The 17,609-nt window shown below is 28.0% G+C and overlaps 3 protein-coding genes across 9 annotated transcripts; 1 reads left to right on the top strand and 2 right to left on the bottom strand.

Annotated features, from left to right (window-relative positions):
- The first annotated feature begins 48 nt into the window (after positions 1 to 48).
- LOC117205478 (far upstream element-binding protein 3) lies at positions 49 to 8,760 on the top strand. Of its 4 annotated transcripts, none has more exons than XM_033443910.1 (14): positions 49 to 365; positions 845 to 923; positions 1,129 to 1,329; positions 1,939 to 2,068; positions 3,217 to 3,465; positions 3,588 to 3,759; positions 3,872 to 4,078; positions 4,165 to 4,348; positions 4,430 to 4,587; positions 4,673 to 4,787; positions 4,869 to 5,030; positions 5,110 to 5,321; positions 5,406 to 5,688; positions 8,627 to 8,760. In XM_033443910.1, exons 1-13 carry the CDS (start codon positions 282 to 284, stop codon positions 5,661 to 5,663), a joined length of 2,211 nt encoding a protein of 736 aa, XP_033299801.1. In that variant the 5' UTR covers positions 49 to 281; the 3' UTR covers positions 5,664 to 5,688; positions 8,627 to 8,760. The 4 variants fall into 4 exon arrangements, with proteins under 4 accessions (XP_033299801.1, XP_033299802.1, XP_033299800.1 ...); XM_033443911.1 differs by lacking the exon at positions 8,627 to 8,760 and adding an exon at positions 7,529 to 7,909; XM_033443909.1 differs by lacking the exon at positions 8,627 to 8,760 and adding an exon at positions 6,790 to 7,490.
- Positions 8,761 to 9,736: 976 nt separating this feature from the next.
- On the bottom strand, positions 9,737 to 11,862 carry LOC117205470 (GMP reductase 1-like). 2 transcript variants are annotated; one of them, XM_033443890.1, is made up of 6 exons: positions 11,665 to 11,862; positions 11,153 to 11,272; positions 10,736 to 10,993; positions 10,439 to 10,627; positions 10,149 to 10,348; positions 9,737 to 10,077 (listed from the first exon to the last, which is right to left on the bottom strand). In XM_033443890.1, exons 1-6 carry the CDS (start codon positions 11,749 to 11,751, stop codon positions 9,882 to 9,884), a joined length of 1,050 nt encoding a protein of 349 aa, XP_033299781.1. In that variant the 5' UTR covers positions 11,752 to 11,862; the 3' UTR covers positions 9,737 to 9,881. The 2 variants fall into 2 exon arrangements, with proteins under 2 accessions (XP_033299781.1, XP_033299782.1); XM_033443891.1 differs by having other exon boundaries at positions 11,153 to 11,256; positions 11,665 to 11,803.
- Positions 11,863 to 14,061: 2,199 nt separating this feature from the next.
- Positions 14,062 to 16,654, bottom strand: LOC117205469 (peptidyl-prolyl cis-trans isomerase FKBP4). 3 transcript variants are annotated; one of them, XM_033443888.1, is made up of 6 exons: positions 16,636 to 16,654; positions 15,849 to 16,182; positions 15,657 to 15,777; positions 15,332 to 15,579; positions 14,743 to 15,252; positions 14,062 to 14,486 (listed from the first exon to the last, which is right to left on the bottom strand). In XM_033443888.1, exons 2-6 carry the CDS (start codon positions 16,179 to 16,181, stop codon positions 14,319 to 14,321), a joined length of 1,380 nt encoding a protein of 459 aa, XP_033299779.1. In that variant the 5' UTR covers position 16,182; positions 16,636 to 16,654; the 3' UTR covers positions 14,062 to 14,318. The 3 variants fall into 3 exon arrangements, with proteins under 3 accessions (XP_033299779.1, XP_033299780.1, XP_033299777.1); XM_033443889.1 differs by having other exon boundaries at positions 14,062 to 14,497; positions 16,486 to 16,643; XM_033443886.1 differs by having other exon boundaries at positions 16,486 to 16,643.
- Between the last annotated feature and the right edge of the window lie 955 nt (positions 16,655 to 17,609).

Genomic DNA, 17,609 nt, shown 5'->3' with positions numbered 1-17,609 from the left:
TGTCTTTCTAAAATAATTACCAGTCTTCAAAATATTGTATTCTATGACCGACGCTTGCGCTGTACTGCTCTTTCTGTGAAAGCACAGTTCTTTCAGTCATAAACTTTTGCTTTGTAATATTGTGTATTTTCAAAGGAATTTGTTAAAATATTTCTATTTTGTGTGAAATACGTTTTAAACCTAAGATATTAGAGTTAATCAAACAGAATTAATCATTAATAGCAATTTCCTGAAAGAAATATTAGAATAGTTTTATTTGTATCGCTGCTTCATGTTCCATCATGAGTGACTATTCAGCGGTTGCTCCGCCTCAGAATTTTAGTCAAAGCTCAGCATTTGCAGCAGCTTTGCAACGTGCAAAACAAGTAAGTAAATACATTAAGTTAATACGGTTTAGGTTCTGGTTAAATCATATTTTCGTAAGTAGGCCATATAACACTTCAGACCTTTGTTAGAACCATACGTCGACTTTTATCATCAACAAACAGAAATCTCATATCTGTATGAGTAATCGCATTTCTTTCGATTAATGGTGTTCTATTTGAACGTTTATTGACTTATTTGAAAATTATAAAAAAGAGAGTTCAGAATGTTTACACGATATTCATAGTGTTAATAAATTTTAATTTACAGTGCTTTTTGTTTTATTTAATCTGTGTCCTTTATATGTACATAACTCATATATGTATGAATTATATATTTTTAATAAATATAATAAAAAACGTTTTGATTGTTAAGTTATCCTATAATTATTAGCATTGTCTTTTGATTTATTTGTATTAGTTAAATATATTTAGTTTCAATAAGCTATGACTAATTTAAACTTTTTGTGATTATGTTTTAGATAGCTGCAAAGATTAATCCAGCTGGTGCTCAAAATAATCAAGATACGAAGTTGAAACGTCCTCTTGAAGATGGATCAGGTAATATTATACGTATATACAATAAAAATTTATTATAAAATTAAGCATACTAAGAATTGAATTTAAAAATAAAATGTATATATATAAAAATAATACTGATACAATACATATTTAGAATTTCTTTAAGTATAACAAGAATTTTACTATAAGATATCAATAGAGAATGAAAATAAACTATATTTTTAACATGGATTCATGACTTTAGAACCTGAAGCAAAAAAAATGGCATCACTGGTATCAGACCCATTAATGGGACTTCGAGGCCCAGCAGGAAGTAATGCATTAGGGGAATCAATTAATCCAACAGGACGAACAGGACAAGCAGGATCTTCAGGAGGACCAATTGGAAATGTAGGAGGTATTTGTAATGAAGATATCAGAGTTCCAGATAACATGGTTGGACTGAGTAAGTAAACATTTATTTGTATACAGGATGACAAAATAGATGATCAAATTTTGATATTGTATTTTACTTTTCTTAAGAATGAAGATAGGTCATATAAACATAAGTCCAGCAACTTTTATTTCTGAGATATTAAACACTTTTTAGCATTATTTTATTAATTATTAGCATTTTATAAAATTATAGGCATTGCAAGCATAAATGAAGAGTGTTTGTAACTCAGAAAAGCTCCTAGACCTATCTTTATGTAATCCTTTTTCAAAATAAGAAAGAACAGAATATGGTTATAAAATTTGACTACTTACTTCAATATACTATCCTATATATTTCTTCTTTCTTGAAAAATCAATTGATACACATAAAAATATGTTTATATGTTTTAGATATTCTCGATATCTACACATTAAATTTAAATCAAAAAGTACTATTTTCTGATTTGCAATTAGCATTATGTTATATTTCAATACTCTTTTATAAATCTTGTAACTACCATAAAAGAATTTACCAACATTAATGACAACAGATTTAATGTAGTTTATATAAATTTAAACTAGCAATTAAATTAGCATAAGTTTGAATGGATTATTATAATTAATAATAATATCTTTACAGTAATTGGCAGAGGTGGAGAACAAATAACAAGATTGCAGAGTGAAACAGGATGTAAAATACAAATGGCACCAGAAAGTGGTGGGCTACCTGAACGTCTTTGCACATTAACTGGCTCACGAGAAGCTGTCAAGTAACTTGTTTTCCCTTCTTATTTCGTTAATTTCAACTATTTTGTATGCAATGCAATTTCCACTTTATAAAGTTTTGCCTAGAACAAAGGATTACTTCGTGGTGTTATGTCAAGTGGCACTTATTGATCACACTCATAATGCAAAATATATATTTTACATCTGTACATATACTTATGTATATATACATACAGTTATATATATATATATACATAGAAAGAAAGGAAGAGAGAATTATATGTACATATATATAAATATGTATTTACATATATGTGTGTACATTTTATAAACACATATACAGGAAAACAAACCTGCTATCCTCCTTATATTTGATATATACGAAATTATTAGATTATTATTAATTTAAATAACAAATTATCCACCTAGTTCCACTGTAAAATCTCCTAGAAACACCTGAAAGTATCAACTATTTGACAAAATGGTTTAAAAATCTACATTGTGATGTTGTAATATATAATTATAATGCTTTATATACACTGACTGTACTCATTAGAAAATGTGCTGCAAGCACAGATAGTACTGGTGAAATATAGTTTGCGTGTGTTTAGTATACTCCATATGCTATCACTTCATGTTAACATGCATTTCTTAAATGTAGGTTACATGCTTTCGCATATTGAAATTGTCAAATGTTTTACAGAGTCTTTACTTAGCTCCTGGATGTGAATAGCGGGCTCATACTTGACTTTACATATGCTTCAGAATATTTTCTCATTGAGAATTTATCAATAAGTTGTGGCTTTTAATTTAATAATTTTGTACTTACTAATAGTTTTTTGCTTTCAATAGGATATGGAGAGAAAGAAGGAAGGAAGGAGGATAGGATATGCATGGGGACGTGTTATTCGCAACAAGAAGAGAAATTGAATTTTTATTTATTTAAATCTGCTTATAATTAAGCCTACGACATTTTAACATGAAATTTAATTTTATTATACACTTAAGAAATAACTCTTTGTCCAACAAAATGTTAATGTTACATTCATGACTTATAATACCTTGGCACACAGTAGACATCACATCATGTGTTGCAAACAAATTACATTACTGTACATTAATAGTTTATATTATAATTCTAACTTAGCATTATTCACAATTACATTGCACATTTAAATTGTGTGTGTTTCAGTCGAGCGAAAGAATTGGTATTATCAATTGTAAATCAAAGAAGTAGAACTGAAGGAATTGGTGATATGGGTGGAAGCAGTGGAGGAATAATGAGTCATTCAGGATTTGTTGAAATAATGATTCCTGGACCAAAAGTTGGTTTAATTATTGGAAAAGGCGGAGAAACGATAAAACAACTTCAAGAAAAATCTGGAGCTAAGATGGTTGTTATTCAAGAAGGTCCTTCTCAAGAACAAGAAAAACCTTTAAGGTAATAATAATTAGAATTTAATTCTTTATTTTTTGTTCCTTTTTTTTTGTAAAGGAGGATCATTTTTGAAATGTAAGCTGCTTTAAGAGATAGTACAGCTATAGACTCTTTTTTTTATATAGGATAACTGGTGATCCACAAAAGGTAGAATATGCTAAACAACTAGTATATGAATTAATAGCTGAAAAAGAAATGCAAATGTTTCATAGAGGTGCAAGAGGAAATGATAGGAGTGGAAATTATTCAAATGATAGTAGTTTTAACCATGGTTCTGGAACCACTGATGGAGTGGAAGTACGATATCATATTTTTTTATAAATATCAGTAATTTCTATCTATAGTATTTAGAAACTATTTTGTAGTTATGATCGTATTTGTATAAACAAATATTGTATTTAATTATTAGGTACTTGTTCCAAGAGCAGCAGTAGGTGTTGTTATTGGTAAAGGAGGAGATATGATTAAAAAAATACAGGCAGAGACTGGTGCAAGAGTTCAATTTCAACAGGGACGGGAGGACGGCCCTGGGGACAGAAAATGCATAGTGTCTGGCAAACATCAAGCTGTAGAACAAGTACGTCAACGCATTCAGGAACTTATTGATAGTGTAATGGTAATTGTTATATCTTTTTTATATTGTGTTATCACATCTTCTTTGCATTTCATAAGAATAATATTACCTTCATCTCAATCTTTTAGAGAAGAGATGATGGTAGAAGTAACATAGGAGCAAGAAGTGGCCCACGAGGCAATGGCTTTGGCAATAATCGTAATTCAAATGAATATGGTGGATGGGATAGGCGTCAAGGAGGACCTATGCAAGATAAAATAGAAACAATGTTTACTGTCCCATCTTCAAAATGTGGTATTATTATAGGAAAAGGTAAAATTATATTAATTTTTACAAGTATATAAGTTAAGTATCCTCAATGTTAGAAATATTGTGAGCATTTAATTACTTTAGGTGGTGAAACCATTAAACAAATAAATCAGCAGACTGGAGCACATTGTGAACTAGATAGAAGAAATCAAAGTAATGAAAATGAAAAAATTTTCATAATTCGTGGAAACCCTGAACAAGTGGAGCATGCAAAAAGAATATTTAGCGAAAAGTTAGGCATGGTAAATATTTGATAATACAATCTCCAAGTATGTGTGAGAAAAATATTATTAACTTAATAACTCACTGATATAAATTAAATCAAAGGCTCCAGCTAATACATCATTTACTGGTACACAAGGAGCAATTGGATATAATCCAACTTGGAATGCTGGAACAGCTTACCAAGCCTGGCCAAACCAGCCTCAAACTACTGATACAAGTAAGTATGTTTACATTTACATTGTAAAAGGACGTAAGTACTCAACGCATATATTCTATTATACATTATACATTGATTAAGGTACAGCAAGTCAAGCTCCTGTTCAAGTAAATCCACAAACAGGACAACCAGATTATAGTGCACAATGGGCAGAATATTATCGATCATTAGGTATGCATAGAGAAGCAGATATGATTGAACAACAAGCAAAACAAGGAAAACAAGATCATAATCAACAGTCAGGTAAAATATTATAAAAATGCAAAAGTCAGGCAGGTTGGTACAAAATGTGAACATAAAAACAGTTTATTTTTACATTTAGGAAATACACAAAACCAAACTAATACATCAACAGCTAATGCTGCTGGTCCAGCACAACAACAACAACCACAAACGCAACAGCAACAACAACAAACTGGAGCTACACAGAATGGAGGTCAGGCTGATTATAGTGCACAATGGGCAGAATATTATAGAAGTATTGGTAAAATAAAAGAAGCAGAAGCTATAGAAGCTCAAATGAAAGCAGGGAAGGTATGTTAATTATCACAAGTATGAAAGACTATAGCACAATGGACTGTAATATATAAAAAATAGTAAATTTTATATTTTTATTAGTTGGGAATGCAAAACAATCAAATGGCTCAAAATATGCAACAAAGTATGCAAGGTCAATCTGGTCCAGCAAGTGGGACTCCTAATGCATTTCCACAAGCTTACGGTAGTTATCCAACAATAAATGCTAGTTCAACTCCAACGGGTTATTATGCAGCAGGAGCTGGAGCTACCACACAGCCACAAACCGGTCAACAGAATCCGTCTTTTCCAACGGGCTATCAAAACTATCCTTACTCACAAGCAAATACAGAAAGTTAAACTTCCATCAGGAAAAATATTAGCTGTAAGTATTTATTATTTATGTACCATAAATAAACATGCATGAATTATTAGAAAATTGTATGAGATAAAAGTTTTAGCCTAATAATATGTCAAGGAGATTTCTTGGTACAATTTTCCTACCTTTAATTTTATTTTATCTTTTAAATACTTTACAATGGAAGATGCAAGAATTTTGAGAAACTAATTCTTATTGTTTTAATTCTTCTCTTTCTTTTTTCATATCTTTTTCCTTTCTTTGTATCATACAATTTTTCTAAATATTCATTTATATTAAGTCAATGTAAAATCGAGTGCAATAAAATCATGCAATTTTTAAATATTGTGAAATATTTGAAGTAATATAATTATATAAAGTATACTAAAGTATGTAAAGTATATAAAGTATACTATAGCTATACTATAATTTATTCCTAAATTACTCATGAACCCAGAAAAATATTCATGAAATTCAGAGATATAAAATTATTATAGTGAAAACTCTAATTTGGTGAATTACGAAATTAGTAATTGACATAAAGAGAGAGGGAAAGAAAGGAATTGATTTATCTTTTAATTAATTCTGACAAATGGAAAGCATTCATCGAAAAAGTTGTTTACAAATTTATACATAATTTCTATAGTATAGATTCTAAAGAAAATAAGTACAATAATTCATATTTCATGAATATTGTATATATTATGTATATTTATATATATGTTTACATGTTTCAGTACAAAACAAATTGCTATTAAACAAAATATCCCCTTCTCTATTTAGGAAAAATTGTTTTCTGATATAATACACACAAAATAATTTGATACAACATGATTGTTTGTGCATATATTAATCATATGTTATTATGTTCAATCACTTACATTTATATTGGCTTGATATATTTATTGTTTATTATGAAAATCAATGGTGTAAGAAGAAGGAAATATCATACCCACACTGATAACTGTTGATACTTTCAGGGAGATAAATGTTTATAAAAATGACAAATCTCTATGATATTTTAATGTTTTATTTAAATATTAATATGATATATTTTACACCTTTGAAAGTACATTTACATTTATATATGCTTCATGTGTTTTATTATTGTTTGTTTATTTCAGATAGTTTTCAGATAGTTTCCCATCAGGATGCGGTTAATGCCTGCTGTAACTTCATATACTGTTTACAATAAATTACGATAGTTGATCGCTTCGCAAAATCCATAAACTTTAAAAAATGCCACTAGAACCAACTATGTTTTGTTTATATCATAATATTTTGTGTTCTTTTATATACATAGATATATACATATTGTAGGATACTCATGGTTTTAATTTTAAGTAACGAGAGAAATGCCAGAATTTAACATTATATGATATTAACATGATGTCTACTTGTGTTTTACTTATAATATTGTATGTATTTTTGTTCCATAACACCTGATTGTAACATAAATTGAAACTGGCAGGTGAAGCAGCAGGTGAGAAACAGGAACGAGGAATCTGCAACAAAATATCCATATTATGCTTCCCATTTATCATTAAAGATACTAAAAATTATCCTTACCAATGTATTGATAAGAAATACGTTTAGATACTTATTTCGATATATCATTATTTATGTTTCACTGGTTCATTCATGAAACATTTATCCTTAGCGAATTAGGAAAACTTTATAAGTATAAAGCTGGCTATAAAGACAGCTAAAATTCGTTTCTATTGTTTATGAACTGTTTTATCTATTATGTATGCATATGATACACATATGATGGTCTACGTACACATATATGCTATTATAACAATACTAAATACAATTTTACCTTGGTTTCTTTGCTTTTTCTTGTCATATACCACTACTATTTTAGATTTTTGGAGCAGCCAATTGTAGGGATGTTTACCTGTTCTACGATAAATTTCATCAGGGGATCTACTATTTTAAGACTTTCATTCAGCATTCTGTGTGTTTATATTCAAAGGAATCAGGACCTGCTAAACCAGAGAATAATGGATGGCATATCAAATCACACACATTATTTGTTATATATAACTTATAGAATATGTCTTATATATTATTTACTAATTTTCACAAATATATTAATTATAGTAGACAATTCTACTAGTCATATGTAAAACTAAGTTTCAAATCATCTAAATTTTATCAGAATTGAATTTATAAATTTTGTCATCTACAATATTCAGATATTTTTTCTACATATTTATATCATGTTAAGCATACTTGTAAACATGACTGGCATTTTTTTTTTTTTGTTATATATTTATTGTTTCTTCACATATGATATTTTACTTATTAAAACAAACTAATTGTATAACTGAATTTCAAATAAGTAATGTAAGAATGTTGTTTGTATACTTATTGTTTCATTTTTTACTTATGAATTGCATAAAAATTCTGACATGTGGTATTGGATGTGTACTAGATACAATTTCAAACAGAACTTGTTATTTACATTTTTTTAATGTTGCAATTTACGCTCGCAATGATAAAAGAAAGTATTCAATTTTATTAAAAAGTAAATGACAATTATTATTATATATGTATTGATACACATATACATAATAAAATTATTTTTTTTACTCATAACATATTTTTATGTATTTTATAAATACATTACTTTCTTGTACGTATCAAACATATTTAATTTTTCAGGATCAGAACTTTATTTGTTTTGTATACCTGTATTTGTTGCTAATATTATATTATACTTAAATATAGTTTATTTGTATGGTTGAACATCTATATGTACAAACATATTTAAACATAGCCGAAAATAGCATGATTGAAAGAAAACTTTGTATAAATGTAGTCTTATTAAATCACAATCTCTACATCTAGGTAGTGTAAATATAATAATGATCGAAGTACAAAATGAATTTCGCCTTATATTTTTTATAGAGTTGTATAATATGAAAATTCAAATTTTGATTTATCCTTTTTGTTACAGTTATGAATTAAACCGGCAGTGATTTGGTATGATTTTTAATACCATATATTCCCTTTTTCTGTTACAACTTAAAATTTTGATGTGTGTCTTGTTCTCTAATATATGTTTAAGTACAATTAATACACGCAAAAAATGTACAAACATTATATTAGACATTTAAATTAAAGAGAATTGTTTTTATTTTATGTAACAGCAAAAAGTTTAAAAAATGTATATTTATATTTGTTTTAGTAATATATTTTATATATCAGTTACAATTTATTTAAAGCAAAACCAAACAGTACTTAATTCTTTTATTATTATTTAATTATTTAATATTTGAATATAATTGTTAACGTGAAATATTATACACAATTTTTTTAAAGATTATATTTATTATATTTTTGTAATTATAGCGGTAGATACAAATAATGAAAATGTTTCAGGAACAAAGATGATACATTTCATACATTCTAATCAAGAAATTCAAGTAATGGATATTTGAAGCGTATGATATTTAATATAAAATGTTAGCTTCAATCATAGCTTTTAAAGGAAAGGTTTGTAAGGTTTGTAGAACTACTAATTTGTAAAATGGTACAAAAAATATCTTAATAAAACATGATTCTCAAGATATAATTATTTATTATTCATAAAATAATCACCAATGAAATATTTCAGAATTCCAGCTTTTAATATTTTTACTAACATATTATTTGGCATAATATTACTATACATATATTTAAAATTCGTATTCCACACATGCATGTATATGTAAATTTACTTTCTGCATATGTACATATATGTAATCAAGTAATGTAAAATGTAATGTAAATGTAAATGTGAAAGTTATATGCACATATTCATCAAACATACAATCCTTCTAGCTTTATAGAGTTATTTTACAAAATAAATTTAGATATATTTCATTCTAATATTGGCAGATTCTACTTGTATGTGTATTACTATTAAATATGCATAACGATATATATGTATATGTCTATATACAATTAAGCTTGAAATACTCATAAAAAGAATATAAATATAAAAATAAAGTTTACATATTTGTGCTCTTAAGCGTTATTTCTTTTGAATTCACTGAATCCAGTGTAATTTAAAATTGTCATCAAAACGTATGTACACTTACATTAGTTGAAGCTTTTAAATTTTTACATAAACATTATTTGCCAGCAAATAACAGCATTTGTTAATTGATCCATTGTAATAATAATTTCTCTAAATGTATACTACAATAGATTAAATAATTAGAATAGCTTCAGATTTCTGGTGGTGGACCATACATTGGATTTAATTGTTGCGTACAGCGTATAAATGTAGCACGACGTGGGAGTTCACGTAACCGTTCAGCTCCCGTATATGTGCATGCAGAACGCAAACCACCTAATATATCTAATATAGTATTTTCCACTGGTCCTTTATAAGGCACTTCCACAGTTTTACCTTCTGATGATCTAAAAAGATTTAAAAAATAAAATTAAAAATATAATTTACTTTAAAATTATAATTCTATCCATATACCAACCTATATTCAGCAACACCAGCATGCTTCTTCATTGCTGTGCTTGAAGCCATACCATAAAAAAGTTTATATTTTTTACCATTTTTTTCTATACAATCACCTCCACATTCATCATGTCCCGCAAACATACCACCTGCCATTACAAAATCTGCTCCAGCACCAAAAGCTTTTGCTAAATCACCTGGACAAGTACAACCACCATCCTAAAACAAAATACATTTGTTAATAATTCACATAAAATTATATTCATACAAAGATTATTACATATATAAACACAGTATACTGTTATTTACAGAAATAATATGTCCTTTTAAACCATGAGCCGCATCTGCACATTCAATTACAGCACTTAGCTGTGGATATCCTACACCAGTTTTCATTCGTGTAGTACACACAGATCCAGGGCCAATTCCAACTTTTACTATATCAGCTCCAGATAATATTAATTCTTCTACCATCTCACCGGTAACTACATTTCCTGCCTACAATAACAGCAATAAATCTTTACTTTCAAATACAAGATCTAAATTAGTGGTAAAAAATTTAATTCCCATTGTTTTTCCTTTAAAAATTATAATATAGTTACTTACAATTATTGTGTGATTAGGAAACTCAGCCCTCACTTTTCTAACATATTCAACAAAATGTTGAGAATAACCATTAGCTACATCTAAACAGATAAAAGATAATTCTGGTACAGCTGTCAATATATTTGACAAGCGTTCAAAGTCTTCTTTCCCTGTGCCGGAGCTGGCAGCTACATATTTAAGATTTTCTGCATTTTCAGAAGCAAAATCCTTCCATTCTTCCACCGAATAATATTTATGAATGGTAGTAAATAGACCGTACTAAAAATGTAATAAAAGGAATATGAAGACATCAAATTTGTTCATATTCTGTGATTCTACAATATAACATTACACATTTATTAATCATAATAATAATAATTTTTACTACAAGAGTCAGTTTTATTGGAGCACAATAAAGAATAAACATTTGGAACGTACCTTTGATAAAGCTTTAGCCATTTCAAATGTTCCTACTGTATCCATATTTGAAGCGATTATAGGTATTCCCTTGTAAGTTTGTTTCGAATTACGAAATGTAATTTCTGTAAATAAATCAACCTAGAATTGTAACGTATTTCATTCATTAATATTGTATAAGAAATTAATAATTTGAAATAATATTAATAAATAAATAAAGAATGAGATATATAAATACACATGTTCTTGACTGTGTATTAAGTTACAAATATATAGATTTTTTATAATTATGATATCAAATTTGTTATCTGTTAATAGTAAGTTATAATATTCTTATGTTCATGAAAAACACTTTTATTACACATATTTAAAAAAAAGTGCCTTTTTACATATTAATTACGAAAAGTTTGTATTGTTATAATTTTACATTCTATTAGCTATATATGAAACTTGATTAAAACTTTAAAAAAAAAGGATGAAAAAATGTAGCCTTGTCTGCCAATCTTAATAAAATTTATATAAGTATTACTTACTTCGGATCTGCTTTTTAACGTACTCCTCTTTGGGCGTAATAAAACATCTTTAAAATCTAATTTGATATCGTTTATAATATTAGGCATTTTTTAAAACAATTAGTTCCTCAGTCACTTTTAGCACACGACTTCAATCCAGTCCTGTCGAGAGCTAATGATTATATGTATGTGAATGTGACTGTAGTTTCGCGCTGATCGCTGATCTCCTTAAATGTGTTTAATAGTCGTTGACTATGTGTTAGTAATTGAACATATCATTCGTTTAACACGTACAAATAGTAAGGCTTACCAATAAGATTGCAAGATATATGTATTGCAATATTAATTAAATCAGATTAAACTTTATGAGATAACCAATAGCAAAAACAAAATTTACGTATATAATTCAACATACTTTATGATATTTATTTACTTTTAGGTATTTAGGTAATTTTATTGCATAGTTCTTTATTAATATTATAAGTTTTCAATTTTTATACAATTTTATTTAATATATTTATTTATTTATCTTTTATTTACTTCAATTGTAAGAGTAAGTAAAAAGAATAATTTTACTACAGTCCTAATATTTACGTTTTAACTGAAACTATCAGTTTTTTGTCATAAGCTAATTTATTACTGCATCAACATTTCTGTTGCTAAGCAAATTAATAAAAATTCTTCAGGAAGCAGTTAGATACAGGATACAGAGTTATTCGTTTAACTCGGAGGAACCCGCGCTCGCGAGAACATTCAGAATGGCAACAGTGCAACATGTAAGTACGCTTACTATTGCAATTATATGTCGCGCGCCATCTGTGAGCTGTTGCTAGAAACATAATTATATGATAGGCGAGAACACAGAGCGGTTTGGATGTGTGCGTTATCGCCAAAGGATTAATATCTCGAAATATCTGACGTTATAATTAGGAGAAGATGATCGCTGTTCTCTATACGATAAGGAGAAGCGAGTCTCGCGTTTTCGTCCGATGATTCTATTTACCCACGCGCTTACGAATAGTGGCATAGCTTCAAAATCAAAGCAAGCAATTAGCCGCTTCTGTGTATTCTCTCATTTAGCTCGATATGTTTACTTGAAATGTAATTCCAATGTAATTATTCATATTTTTATAAACATCATGATCCTTTGCCTATTTCGTTCGACATTTTTTCTTTTTAACGTATTAAATATATTCTTCTGTTGTAACTTAAAATTTATTAACTGATGGCTTTCTATAAATTGAGTGCTATTATCTGATTATGAATATGATCACACTGTTGTGAATACATTAAACGTAAAAATGAGGAATAAGGAAGAAAATGTGGCACAGCAAAACAATTCACGGAATTCGTATCTAAACAGACCAGTTTAAAAAAGTAGAAATTAGTTTAACCCTCATATGGCGATGGCTGAATCCGTCTGGCCTCGAATACGTTGCGACCGAGTTCCATTAGTTGGCAAGCGACGAAAGTTGTTTATGTTATAGTGATGAGAAGTCGAACGTGTCTAAACTAAACTCTAAACAATGCATGTAACATCAGTTTTAGTATTCAATGTAATATTAGAATGTTGTGTTCGAACGGACTCGAACACAACCGCCTGTGTAGTTGACCGCATCGTCCACCTTTCGAGAGTACCATATTCGGTATCATTTTGATTATAAGAATTTCAACAATTCTATTAAAACGATATTACAACAATAAAATGAAGAATAAGAAACTTTATTTTCTTGTTTCGGCGATTCATTAATAATTGTGCCATTGTCGGTGCAGGTTATAGATAATACCAGGAACTATTTATATTACAAAATTATATGCGTCGTAAGTTGTAAATCGTAAATATTACCACTGCTATTCCATGAAATTGGTGGCTTAAAGCAATTCTCGTTGTTCCCAGTAATTTGTTCCGGTGATGACGCAATTATTGCTAAATCAACAAAATAAGAAAAATAAAAGTTTTTATATTTTTTATTTCATTGTTATAGCATTGTTTCGGAATTGCGATCAGAATGATAGTGAATATTTCTATACCCTCGAAAGATAGAACTGCACGGAAGATGATGGTCTGTTCAAATACAACATTCTGAGATTTTTTGAGTTGTTAAAAATCACTTACCTTCTTTTAGTATTGCATGTAATAATAATAACTTATAAAATTATTTATATGAAGGTAAATAAAATTCAAGGGTATAACTTGTTCAAGAATTATATATTATCATTTAGTTTTATTACACTGCATTTATAATTATATGAAATGCAAAACATATAATAATAATAATGTAAACATTGTAATTTTGAGTATAAACTTGTAAATAAAGACCAATTACATTTGGTAAAATTACAAAATGAATTTATGTTGAATTAAATTTTGATAATTCTTGTCTTACATCTTGAATATATATAAAAAACTGAACAAGATGAGTAGTAAGAAAATTTTATTCTTTAAAAATTTTGATTCAATTACGCAAAATATGAGATTTCCTGACTAAGCTGCATCATATGTCACAGAATACTAATAAACTAGATAGTAAACTAAATGACATGCATTTTTATGTGGTACTGTTGAAATAGTACTACTTGGAACACATTAAAAACCAATAGTTAACAGAATTTCATACTGGTGGTAGTTAAAACCAGGGCAGTGTAAGGAATGGGGCAGATAAATAATTAATATTTTACATATTTTGAAATTCGTCAGTACCATTAGCATTGAGCATAAGTATATTAGGATTCTCCTTTTCAAAGGCAGTTGCATCTCTACCTCCAGGTCGTTCTTCCTGCCCCCATTCACCCAAGGCCCCACACATCACATCTGGTTGATCTCGCAGCTCCTCCTCTTCCTTCTGTGACATTACTAACAATTTATGGTCAAACGTATCACGACGACGTAGAAATTTATGGTGTAGAAACTTATTATGAATATGTATTTGACTAGACATAAATTTAATCAACTTTATTGTATTCTACATATTTTTTTATTATGTATTATAATATGAATGAAACACATGCTATCAATTGTTAAGTTTATACATATAAGAGTAAAACAAAAAATTAAATACTTCCAGACTATATTATATAAGATTATTGTTTTTCACAAACCTGTTTATCTTCTTGGGCAAATTTGTCAAACATGTTTGCATACAGTTTTTTCTCTTTTGCTAATTGCCTTTTGATAAGACTATTGCAAACTCCAATTTGTTTTATAGCTGCTGTATTTTTTGGTTCTATCTTCAAAACTTCTTGGAAGTCTTTAATCGCAATTTCAGGCGATGCTAATGCGAGGTATGCTTGTCCTCTCCTGAATAAAGCTTTCTCATTTTGTGGACTTAATTTCAAAGCTTCATTACATGCATCTTTTGCTTCAACATTTTGCTCTATTTTTAAGTAAGATAAAGCCAAATTTAAATGCGCCGATAAAATAAGATTATTCCTTTCCGTTTTAAGATCTGCTTCAAAGCCATCTTCGTATTTCAAAAATGAAGTAACTTTCTTATACATCTTAATTGCTAAGTTATATTTATTCATTTTGAAATAATTTGTTCCCTTTTCTTTGTACACTTTAGCTTGTTCTATTTGTTGATGACTATTTAAGGACCAAGGTTCTACAGCCTGGAACGTGCATGGAATATGTGAATTAAAAAATAATACAATTAATTTATTATTTTACATATCTTAGTGAAATAATTACTTTTTCAAAGCTTTTTAATTCTACTGTATATTCTACAGTTGCATTTGGTGGAATGTCAAATTCAGGCTTCCCGACGTTTTTATATGCATATTTGCTTTTAATTTTTAGTTTTGATTTTTCTCCACTTTTAAAGCTCTCCAAAGCCTTCTCTACACCCTCTATAACACCACAATCTTCTCCTTCTCCGAGGGAGAATTGTACATCTCTATCTTCAAATACTTTCCCATTATATATTCCAGTTAAATGTACTGAAAAAGGAACAAGTTTGAGATAGATTATATTCAAAGTAAGAAAAAGTGAAGATATCATACACAATTATATTTACCATTTACCAAAGCTCCTTCTTGTGGAGTAATATAATCTTTTCCTTGTACAATCTGATACCTTTCAATACTACCGTTTTTTTCAGGACTTAAATCTTCTCCTTTCCAATCAATCATTTCAATCTAAAAAAAAAAGTAATATATTTCACAATATTAAATTTTTTATTAATTAAAGTTTTAATCTAATAACTAACTTCAAATTTAAGTGTCGCATTTGAAGGAATTTTAGGTGGACTGCCATTTTTCCCATATGCATATTCAGGAGCACAGGTTAATAGTGCAACTTCGCCCTTTTTCATAGTAGCTACCCCTATATCCCATGCTTTAATTACACTTCCTTTCTTAAGTTCAAATTGAAATGGTTCATTACGATCCTTGCTTGAATCAAACTTTGTTCCATCCATTAAGGTACCAGTATAATGTACTATTACGTTGCTTCCAGGTGATGGAGTTTCATCTCCTATACCTTCCTTAATTATTTCTTTCTGTACACCTCCATCCTTGTTCGGAGATATGTCTATAGCCATTCTAAATTTAAAGAAAGCATAATAAATACCATGTTTCTTATTTAATGTTTTATTTCTATTTACTATTTTATACAAACAATGAGTAAGCATAATATAAAACAAAATCTTTTTAAAATTTAATATAAGAGAAAAGTGATACTAATAAGTTGAAAATTAATATTGCTATAGTTCTTAGTAAAAATGACAAATTTAATGCAATTAACTATTATAGGAATAGAAGAAAATGTACACAAATATACGTATTTATTCCAAAGTATAAACGAAAGTACGTACATATGTACATAAAATGTACAAGAATACTTACTTGTATATCTTTAAATAATATCTTTGTAATAAAATAATCCTTTACGCAATACTAAAAACACGGTAAAATAAGGCAGACGATTCTAGAAACTAGAAACTGACTGGTCTGGTCTCGCAGTTCGTTTAAAGTAATCAATTCCATAGAACCTACCAGAAATTCTAAAGCTTCGTTTCCGTATCGATTACCGACTTTTAGTTGCGGTATCTCGATTGTAATATCGATATATTTCATACGAATAAATACAAGTAACTGCGAATAATACATTTCCTGTGAATTTATGTCTTTATTTATAATAATTAGATTATAAAAATCGTATAAACAAAATATATTTTGTTTATATATTTAACTTTATTTTATGAATAAATTATTTGTGGTTTTACCTAATAGAAAACTAGTCTTACGTATTTCATATTACTTTTATTACTACAAATTACATGAAATATAAAATAAAATGTTATGTAATAAAAGTAATATATTATGTTTTATTTACATTATTTATTTTCTTATATAATTTACATATTTTTTATTAAACGAATACAGAATCTTTATGTAAATTATGTATATTCATAAAAATAAAATATTGAAAAATATAAGTCACTTATGACAAAGTGTGTATGTATATGTACAATTTATAATCATTTTATATTAAATTAAGAAAAGAAATGATAGATTGCTTCTTTTAGTTGCACATAATAATGTAATGAATAAATATAACAAATCGTAAATTAAATCGAGTAGTAAGAAGAAGATTATTTGACACGAATGGAATTTTTAGTAATTATTTTTTCATTCGTTTGATATTTTTTATCGTGCTTTTCTGAAGATTTTGAACTGATTAAAATTATGCAATTTTACTGCAATTAAATTCTATGCTAACTAAATAACACGTATTTTTTAATCACTGTACAAGAGTAATATTAACACAAAACAAAGATAAAAACACGCAATTACTGTAGAAGATTACAGGAAATATAATCATACAAATATACTTCTCTGATGGTAGATAAATACTTTAATTGTATTGTACGAGTATAAATACGTAAACATCCAGGTTACAAGAGTTTTTTTCCAATTTAAATCTCAGGATGAAGTTGTTCAAAATGCACTTGTTTCTTTGTATATTA

Source organism: Bombus bifarius, unplaced genomic scaffold (genome assembly GCF_011952205.1).
Source record: "Bombus bifarius isolate JDL3187 unplaced genomic scaffold, Bbif_JDL3187 scf7180000007991, whole genome shotgun sequence".
Lineage (NCBI taxonomy): Eukaryota > Metazoa > Arthropoda > Insecta > Hymenoptera > Apidae > Bombus > Bombus bifarius.
The sequence above is the reverse complement of the archived record's forward strand: the minus strand, read 5'-3'. Positions and strand labels throughout refer to the sequence as shown.